The sequence below is a fragment of the Callospermophilus lateralis genome, chromosome 7 (assembly GCF_048772815.1).
Source record: "Callospermophilus lateralis isolate mCalLat2 chromosome 7, mCalLat2.hap1, whole genome shotgun sequence".
NCBI lineage: Eukaryota > Metazoa > Chordata > Mammalia > Rodentia > Sciuridae > Callospermophilus > Callospermophilus lateralis.
Window position 1 is genome coordinate 22,628,993 of NC_135311.1, and position 10,722 is coordinate 22,639,714.

Below are 10,722 nucleotides of genomic sequence, written 5' to 3' on the forward strand. Positions count from 1 at the left end.
GAAAAACAAAGCATATAGTACTCTGTCCACATTTTGCTGCCCCACCCCATTCAGAGTTTCCCGTAGGATTTATATCTTGCATTACTGAAAAATATTTGATGTAATCACAGAATCAAAACATTTTACAAATATTGATAGTATAAAGTAATTATTAATCTTAATATTTAATTATGTATTAAAATACTTGTGTTACTGTTCTGTGAACATTACAATGTATAATGCTAGTTTTCACCATGATGGCATCTTACAGAATAGATTTACCACCCCAAATGTCCCTGTACTTGTCCCTTCATCCTCTTCTACTCCCTCTGTATTCCTGGCAACCTTTAATGTTTTATTTCTACTGTTTTGACTTTTCCAGAACGTCATAGATTTGGAAGCAGACAGATGTAGGATTTTAGGTAGGTTGTTTCCCCTGGTGATTTCACATCTTTTCATGTTTAGTAGTGAATTTCTTTCTTTCTTCTAATTTGAATTTCTTTTTTTATACCTTTATTTTATTTATTTATTTTTATGTGGTGCTGAGGATCAAACCCAGGGCCTTGCTAGGTGAGCGCTCTACCGCTGAGCCACAACCTCAACCCTCTAATTTGAATTTCTGAATGACAGTCCAATATGTGGATCTGTCAGTGTTTTCATTAATATTAGGCAAGTAGCTACTGGAGGTGACCTTAGTTGCTTCCAGTTCTTGGAAATTGTGAATGGGGAAGCTATGGGGATCTACATGGAGAAGCTATGGGTATCTACATGTAGGTTCTTTTGTGGATAGAAGCTTTCAACTCCATTGGTTTAATAGCTAGGAATATGACTCCTGGGCCACATGAACTCTATGTTTTAATTTTAAGAAGCCACCAAACTGTCTACCAGAGTGGTGGTCCATTTCTGTGACTCCAACAGCAACCTATGAGAGTTCTTCTTGTTCTTCCACCTTGACAGCTCTTGATATTGTCAAGCTTTAAATATTGTAAATTCTTAGAAGTGCATTTAATTTGTAATTCCTTAATGACATACAATATTTAGCATCTTTTCCTATGCTTACTCGCCAAATGTATATCCTCTTCTTTTTTTATTTGTTAAGGAGCTTATTTATTTTTTTCATTCAATTTTTTAGCAACCTTATTTAGGTAATACTAAAATACAATAAACTATAAATATTTAATGTATATTTTGTTAAGTTTTGACATAACTACTTACCAATGTAACAATCACCACAATCAAGATAGTTAACATTGATATACACCAAGAAGGTTTCTGGCAGTCCTGTGTAATTTCTTCCTCTTTTTTCCTCTTTCTTCCAGAAACAACCACTGACTGGCTTTATATTGTGATATATAGTAGATGGGAAGTCACACATATTAATCATCAGAGCCTTGGTCCACATGGCAGGTGACCTTGGAACAATCACTCATCTCTCAGACTCAGTTCACTCATCTGTAAGATCAGGATTCTTCCAAACAGAACTCAAGATACTCAAAAGATAAGGGCAAAGTAACTAATGAGCAAAGAGAGTGCCTGAAACATAGTTTGGTCTCAATTTCTGGAACCCAGTATTACCCTCTAAGTTCGGGTTGGAGATGCAGAGTTCTTGTGGGAGCCTGCAATTCCATAGTTCCTCTCTATCACCTTGAGATTTAATTCAATAGACTTTTGTGTCTTCAGGGATTTTTCTTATGTTTTATTGAGGTTAAATTCTCATAGGATGCTGTGGTAGAATTACCAGATTTACCTTGTTCTAAACATTTCAATCACTGGAGGAAAACCATGTATCTGGTAAGCAAATGCTCACCATCTCATGCTCTCTCAGCCACTGGCAACCACCTTTCTCTTTTCTGATTCTGTAATTTACAATCTTTGGATATTTATGTAAATGTAGTTATAGCATATGTGACTTTTCATATCTGATTTTGGTTACTTTGCTTAATATTTTTGAGATATATATTCACATTTTACTCTGTATCAGTGTGCCTCTAATAGAATTTCACTGAAAGAAACTTTAAGAACAGCAATGCAGGAAGAAAGAAAATAGACCCAGTGTAAACATCTGAGATCCAAAATAAAAGGAAACTATAATAGTTTATAATATGCTAAGGAGGCCAGGTATAGTGACAATTAATGTAAATAACTTAAAACAAGATGTACATACAACAGAATATTATTCCCAAGATATTTGCTAAGTATTTAGATTACTTTATTCTAACAAAAAAATTATTCCTATCTTAATAATTTTCCTTCAGAGGGAAAATTTTATGCAATAAAGAAAACTGTTTTAATGAGAGTGGCAAAGTAGATTTACATCAGTTTAGCCAGAAGCTGAACTTTCTCTCTCCATTTGGTTTGCACAACTTTTATTATGTGTGTGTCGGCACTTATCAGCACCAAAGGACTGATGGTGCCATAGCCATTGGCCACAAGCATTTGGAGACACAACAGGATTGGGTCACCTGTCCATGTCATGCCTACAAACAGTGAAAAGATGGAGTCCACACAGTACAAGACCTCAAAACAGCTGATGAGCAACAGAATAGTGTAAGTGGCCCTTTCTTCTGGGGATCTTCGTGGAGAAAACCTGGAGGTACGAAGAGACATAGCTTGTTTTTTATGTCTATGCAAAAGATTTATCATGTATGCACTTGAAAGAAGCATCAGACCCAGAAATAAGAGATCTCTCAATGCCACCAAGGCAAGAAAGAGGCTCCTGTGTCTATAGCTCATGAGCAGAAGGGAACAGTGGTCAGTGAGAAACAAAAGACCAGGCTGGGTCTTATTGGGTGTGGCCACAGTGCAGAGGAGCAGGTTGCTGGAGAGGGTCATGGTGAGAGCCCATAAGAAGACAAATAGCCCCACAATGGGATTTCTGGATGTCAGTTTGAAGTTGGCCAACCAGGAGCCATTGGGACTCATGGTGATGGCCTGAAGCACACTCAGGACACAGGTGGTGCAGATGGACAGCCCCCTCATGACCTTGTGCAAGAAGACAAGTACTTTGCATTTGAAGTCACCTGGAATATTCTGTGTTTCCCAAATGTCTGTAGACACCAAAAGGCCCATGGTGAGGAGCATGAGGATGTGGGTTAGGGCCAGGTGGATGACAGGGAGGTCAGTGAGCCTGGGCTTGTGGCCCATAAAGACTGTGGCAATATGAAGGCAAAGCAGAAAGGTGTTAGCTGTGATCCCAATGCCAGCCTGGGGATAGAAGGCTTTTCTTAGGGCAACATAACTGAAATGTGGGTCCATCTTCATGGGGAATCTGGGGAGAAAAACAGGGGCAGTGGAGAGCAACTCCTTTTTCATTGCCATGCTTCCAGTTCTACCACCCCTTACAATCTCTAGAATTATCATTTAACAAAACAACAAAAATCTTTGTGAGTAGGGTAAGCTCGTAGTCTTAATGCTAATTTCAAATCAATGCTTGGTGGTGGCTCTGTGGTAGAGTTCTGGCTTAGCATAAATAAAGCCCTGGTTCCACACAAATCACTGAAAGAGAAAAGAAAAAGTAAGTAAAAATAAGTAAAGAATAAATTTCACCTTAAGCATCGTGCATTCTTCTGAAGAATGATTTTGCATACCTCCCATTCATCACTTGGAAGTGCTGAGATTTCACCCCTCTCTTTGAACCTGTACACGCCATGTTTTCTGATGTAGCATAAATCATGTTATTTAATGATGAGCTTTTGTTTGCTTTTCAATCTTCCCCGCAGCTTTCTCTATGTGGAGATACTGCCTTCTCTGGCTTGCATGTGCCATATCTGAAACATTGTGGCTTACATAAAATTTATTTACCATAAGCTGTGGATGTAAAGTTTGGATAAGCAGAAATCAGAATCCTTCAGGAAAATAATACCAACAAGCCTGTTCCCATGGTTTCTTTATTGAAGTGCAGAATTTTAAGGAATTTAGTAATTTCTGTCCTCTTCTTCCATGACCTTTATTTATCTCAAGCACCAGCTGGGGGAACACTTTCACCTCACCTAGGTTTCAGTTGATTTCATGGGCAAATGGCAATCAGCTTATACTTTCCTTGTAGCATTTTTGGAGTGAGTAATTAGATAGGTGTCTGACACATAGGAAGCCCTGTAATACTGTTCATAACTTTTTGTCTCTAATCTTAGTGTGGATTGTAAATGTGATCTATTAAGGATTTCCTACCATATTTAAGAAATGCCTATGTATGATTGGTTTTCTTTGACAAACTTTGATCCTTGGATTCTGTTAGTATTGTACAATTATTTCTTCAAACTTTCAAATTACTACATGCAATAAATATAGATGTTTTCACATTCCATATCTATTCCAGGAAAACAGGGACACAGCTGGTGGGGTCTCCTTCACAGTTCTTATCTCTGGTAAGTAATACCACCATATGTTTTTATTCTCATAAGTCTTTTGTATTAGAGAAAATAGCCCTGCTATCTCAATAGTAATGGAGGGGGTGCCTTACTAGGGATGTCCCGTACAAATTATTCAGTCAGGTACTAAGAGAAATTTTGTTGCTTGGAAGTGGGAACTGACATCAATTGTCTTTCACTTGATTTTTCAGATGTACATGGTAAACAGCACATTGAATAGCAGGACCATGACTCTAATTCTGGCATCTCACTCAATCTCATTAATCTTTAATCTCAGGACTTACAGTTTTTGATCTGTGTGACATTGTGAAAGTAGTTATAACTCCTTCCAGAGTCTCCATATGAGCAGTGAGAATGATGGAATACATAATGTAATTTTTATTATACTCTCAAATTTTATCCAAATAACTTTCTAATGGAAGGCAGAGTTATTGAGATTCCATATCCTTGACATAATGCTTATGAAATATAGGCAAAACACGTAAACATTAATGCAGAAACACAAGAGTTTCAGTCATGGCAAGGCAAAGAGACCATCTTGGAGTGTCCCAGTAAAATAGCATCAGGATGAGGCTCTTCAGATACTTTTAATTAAAAAGCTGAATCCAGCAGGAGAGTGCTTGCTTAGCATGTGCAAGACACTGAGTTTGATCTTCAACACCACATAAAAATAAATAAGTAAAATAAAGGTATTATATCCAACTACGATGAAAAAAAATCTTTAAAAATAGCTGGATCCAATGAAAAGAGGAGTTCACACTAATTTTGGCTGTTGGGATACTTACTCTCCAAGTTATTTGTGTGTTTTCTAAAGTAGAACACAAGATAGCATTGCAGAGTTAGGAGAGGAGAGAACAGGAGGAGTGCTGTCACAGGCTCACTTGACCTGGAGACCCAGTGGGAAGCCTAGGGCTATTTGTGCAGAAAGCAGCAAAAAGGGACTTTAACCTAGAAAATAACCAGTGTTTTAACCTCTCAGGAGGTACGCAAGGGAATAGATTACATATGCACTCATATTAAGTGCAGTGAAAGATTCAACTTCAAGGTAAACCTATAGCCAATGCTTAGGTATCAGGACCTGTCAATTCAGCCTCTCACAGTGCAGTTAGAACCCCCATCATCAAAAAGAATAAAGGACTGCCCCCTGAACAAGGTTAAGAACAGCTAGAAGTCTTCTGGAATATTCCTTATAGAGCATTCCTTATGTGGCTCCCCTTACAGCATATTCACTCAGGCCCTGAAACACCAGGCCTTTTGTTGCCTTCATGAAATATCAACAAGTTTCCAAATTGAAGTCATTCTCCTATCAGTGGCCAGATTTAGATATGTGCAAACCAGGATGTGAACAGTCTCCACAATTATCATCCAGTCACCATTTTCTTCTTCTAAATCATGAATTGCTGAAGATTTTGCTTAATTTACTTTAATGAACATGCAAATGTGAAGTCTGTGGTAATTCAGTGACTGGAACAAAACTAATTAGAAAGTGTTTTGTGAAGGAATTTTTCAATTCAGAGTATCATTAGTCAAAATTTGGGTGGAAGGAGTGGTGGAAAATAATTTAGAAGAGAAAAAAATTCTCTTGAAAAGATAAAAGACATTTTCTGTATATTATTATAAACTGCTCTCTTTACTGCAAGAAATTCAGCACAATTATAACAAAGGAATTTGTCATTTTCATTCTAGAAGCATTAATATAATTAATATAAGTAAAAATTTTTATTATTGGTTCATTTTAGTTATATACATGACAGTAGAATCCATTTTGATATAATTACAGAAGCATGGAATATAGCTTATCCTATTAGAAACCCATTCTTGTGGATGTACTTGATGTTAACATTCACTGGTTTTTTCCTGTATATATGCATAGGAATGTTATGCACAGTTCATTCTGCTGATGGAAAATCTTCTCAAATTCTATTCACTTTTTTAATGATTATCATTATTAAAGAATAACTACAGCTCATAGAACAGCTGGGAGAAGAGAAAAATTCTAGAAATTTTTCAATATGCCAACCCATAGTATAGTATTACTATATGTAGTATATAGTATGGTATGTTTTAAATTATTACAAACGTGTTTATTCTATTATTTTCCTGTCTCCCTGCATCTTTAGGACAATTTAAAAAGCATAAATGTGCCTCCACTGAATATCTATGTGCAAAAAAGAGGAAGATAAAGTAATTCTGATGTAGTGTACCAAGGGTCATTTGAAAGAATGCAGTGTCCTTTTTTTCATGTAAATATACACTATAATTTTGTTGGAAGTTGCTACTCAAAATAAGATATATTAGAAATACTTTTTAGCAGTTGAGTCTGTGAGCTTATAAATTATCAAATGCTGTTTAGAGACATTTTAAGTTCTGGAAAATAATGTAAAACTAGAAATTGCTGGCCTTTTAAATTATTATAAATTGTGAGTCTTTATGGTGAAAAAAATCACTCATGTAAGGTAATAATATTTGTAATATTATAAATAATAACAATATTTTGAATTTTAAAATGATAGAATGAAAATTCAGATAAATCATACTACAAATTCAAAGAAGTGCTGTAGCACATTAGAAATAAATACCTGTGCCTGGATTTGAAGTAGTAAGAGGCAGACTGCAAAATGCATCCCTCCAGTGCTGACAACGCAGTCTCTTCTGCCTCCTCTTTCCACAGAGCTGAGGCTTCCAAGATGAGGTTTTATGGGACAGACACCTTTAGCTCATCTCTCGGTGGACTGATAATCTTGGTGTTGCGTCTGAAGTCTGACAGCACCTGTCTTGCTGTAGGCAGGGAGGGAGTCCCCAGAGGGAAAAAAAATACATTCTTCCATTATCAGGCCATGGTAAACAAGCATCATCTGGATGAAAACTTTTTACATGTAGCTCTCACTTTCCAAGGTCAGAGTACACTTGGTTGTTATTTGCATAGAATTCATAGCAAACAAGTTGAGGGGCTCTTCTTCTGATGCCAAAGAGTCCTGGCCTGGAATAAAATAATGTGACCAAACAAAAATAACTAATGTCATATTTACATTCTCAGATATGTCAGCTCAGAGTAATGACACCCCTATATCAATGAATATGCCTCAGAGGCAGTTTTGATTTCTAAATGCCTTAAACTTGAGAAGAAAATATGGAGAGTGATGTGGGACATCTTCTCCTAGCAAGAAATCCAGGAAGGGAGCCATGGTGGGAGGTAGTAGGAAGAAGGAAGGGAAATGAGGGAAGGGAGAATTCATGACTGAGGAGTTTCTCTGGTTGGGCCTGAAGACAGGTTAAAGGCCTTCTCCATGAAGGAGCCAGTTTTCTCTTCATTGTGGTGATTTTTACTGCCATTAATAGCTTTAGGTCCTCAAATTGTCCCCTATTGTAGTCCCTGTCTCCACCTCTCTCACCTAAGCCATACAAAATATGCAGCAGTATGTTTCCTTCATTAAAGACAAAACCCATTCAAAAGGCCCATGAGCCACACTTGTGTCTGGAGGTAATTTCTTCAGCTTTGGCAGATTTCAGATTAGTCACAGCATGAGGACCTTGAAGATCAGTCACCTGGAACTCTTTCCTTGTCATTCTAGCACCCAAAATGAGAACATTTTCCCGCTAACTCTTGCTAAGAAATGTCAGGGAAGCTCCTGACTGGCCCTGATTGTGTCCACCTCTACTAAACACAGTTGTGAGGACAGTGAGGACCTTGAGCTGGTCAGAACTGATTCACAGGCCCTGATCCCTGCTTCTAGCAGCTCAGTGTCATGCACAAAGTCCAGATATGGATTGTCCCTATGAGCAAAGTATTACATCATTAGAAAAAAAAGTAACAATGTGGGGCTGTCCAAAAGCAAATATCTGCCCAAACTCTGATCATAAACTTTGTCTTCATAATAACAGGAGCCACTGTTTATTTGTCCTTTCATGTGTATGAGCACGACTTTTTACCTCCATTATCTTGAATTCCTATCAAACCTTGATCATTAGTAAAATGGACAGTATTCTGTAAAGGTCACCTGGTGGAAATGAGGCAGACTTTAAAAAAGTTTCTTGGATAATTCTTTTTTCAATCATTAGTGTAAGAAGGTCACTTGGGAGCAAATGTTCCTTAGGAATCACACATTATGGAACAGAGGGACACAGAGTCACTGTTGTCTGATGGAAAAAAATCTGAACACTCTGTACATCTACTGTTGTAGTGTCCTTCTGAAGTCCTTTGCTCACTTTTCTTTGTAAAGAAAATAAAATTTGTGAACATAGACTTGGTTGAGCAACTGAGAGGAAAGAATCAGCAAAACCTCCCAGGGAAATAGAGTCCAAGGAAGACAGGGCTACTATGATTCCTTAATTCTCAGTACAAATACACAGTTGCTGATCATCAAGAGGGAGTTGTGGACTAGGGTTTGGCTGAGATGGAAAAAACCCTAAGCTTGGTCAGTTTGTTGTAATTAATAAACTTTGTTTTTTAGAACAGTTTTAGGTTCTCAGAATAATAAAACCCATGAGCCTGGACCATGTGCCTGGGTGCATGCTCCCCACACATGTTTTCTCCTAGTTTTTATATCTTGCATTTCTTTGATGCATTTAATATAATTACCAAAACTGGATAATTAAATCAGTATAGATGTATTTGTATTTATTAACCTACTTGTGCATTTGTTTCTTTTCCCTCCCTCCCTCTCTCCCTCCCTTCCTTCCTTCCTCCCATCTTTCCCTTCCCTTCCCTTCCTTTATTTCCTTTATTCTGTGGATCAAATCCAGGGGTGCTTAACCACTGCATGATATCCCCAGCCCTTCTTATATTTTCTTTAAAGACAGGGTCTGGCTAAGTTGATTAGGGCCTCAAGAAATTGCTGAGGCTGTCTTTGAACTTTTAGGTTTTTTTTTTTTTTTTTGTCTCCTGTACCTCTGGGATTACAGGCTGCTCACCATGCCTGACTATGCAGTTGTTTTAACTATTGGGAGAATAGTTAAAACAACTAAATAGGCATCATTTTGGTGTCTTACACAACAATGCATTCCACATCCGAAGGCCCCAGTATTTTTTCTTGTCATCCTCTCCTATTCCCCCCAAATCCCAGGGAACCACTAACCTTATTGTTGTCTGTGGTTTAGTCTCTTAAGTCCCCTCTTGGTCATTCCATGTTGGTCAGCCCATTACTGTCTCATGGCTGAAGCATAGTACATTTAATGGATGTGTCCATTTTTTGACAAATAATATGTAAACTTGCTTAAGTCTACCTTGGTTGCTTCTTGTTCTTGGTAATTATCAATAAAGAAATTAGATTTTTTTTTTTTTTTTTTGTGTGTGTGTATGTGTGATGCTGGGGATGGAATCTGAGACCTTATTTTCTCTCAACAAGTGCTCTACCACAGAGCTACATCTCTAGTCCAAGAAGTTACACACATTTGCATGCAGGATTTTGTATGGACATCCGCTTTCAACTCGATTAGACAAATACCAAGGATATGGTCATTAGATATATAGTAAGACAAGGGCTGGGTGTGTGGATCACTGGATGAGTGCCCCTGAGTTCATTCTCCAGTACCCCCTCCCCCAAAGAAAAGATATGGTTAGACTACAGCTTAATGAGGAACTGCTACAGGTGGGCTGCACAGTGTTGTGACATCAGTAGCCATGGATGAGTGCTCCTCTTGTCCTTTGGCTTTACCAGCAGTTGACATTGTCAGAATTTTGAATTTTAGTCATGCTTATGGATGTGTTAATTGCAATTTACTATGACCCATAATATTGAGCATCTTTTCCTGTCTTTTTTTCCTGCATCTATGAATCCCCGTTATTTAGTTTATGCTCAGATCTTTCATTAATTAAAAAAAATATTCAGGTAAAACTGATACATTGATACAATGAACTACACACATTGAGTGAACAATGCATTGAGTTTTGATATATTATTGTCTTTATGAAACATCGCCACAATTATGACAGTGAACACTGACATCACACTCAAACAGGTTCCTGGTGCCCCTGTGAAATACCTTTGTTTTGCCTCCTTCATTTAGAAAAAAAAAAAAAAAAAGAACACTAATAGGCCTTTTATTCTCATATGTAAATTATTAATTTAGAGTTCATACAAGTAGTCATATCCCTAGTCTGCATGTTGGGTGACATTGAAACATTCAGTTTGTCTCTTAGTCTTAATTAAATCATATGTAAAATTAGGATTCTGCATGGTGCGGTGGCTCAGACCTGCAATAACAGTGGTCTGGGAGGTTAAGGCAGGAGGATTACAAGTTCAAAGTGAACCTCATCAACTTATTGAGGGTAAAACAACTTAGGAAGACCCTATCTCAAAAATAAAAAATAAAAAGTTCTGCTGACACAGCTCAGTGGCTAAACACCCCTGGATAAATCCCTAATTTAAATAAAAGT

The 10,722-nt window shown here is 37.4% G+C and overlaps 1 protein-coding gene across 1 annotated transcript; it reads right to left on the reverse strand.

The window, feature by feature from the left end:
* Nucleotides 1-2,289: 2,289 nt before the first annotated feature.
* On the reverse strand, nt 2,290-3,297 carry LOC143404095 (putative vomeronasal receptor-like protein 4). The gene has a single exon (XM_076862424.1). The coding sequence runs from the start codon at nt 3,295-3,297 to the stop codon at nt 2,290-2,292; it is 1,008 nt and encodes a 335-aa protein (XP_076718539.1).
* Nucleotides 3,298-10,722: the final 7,425 nt, after the last annotated feature.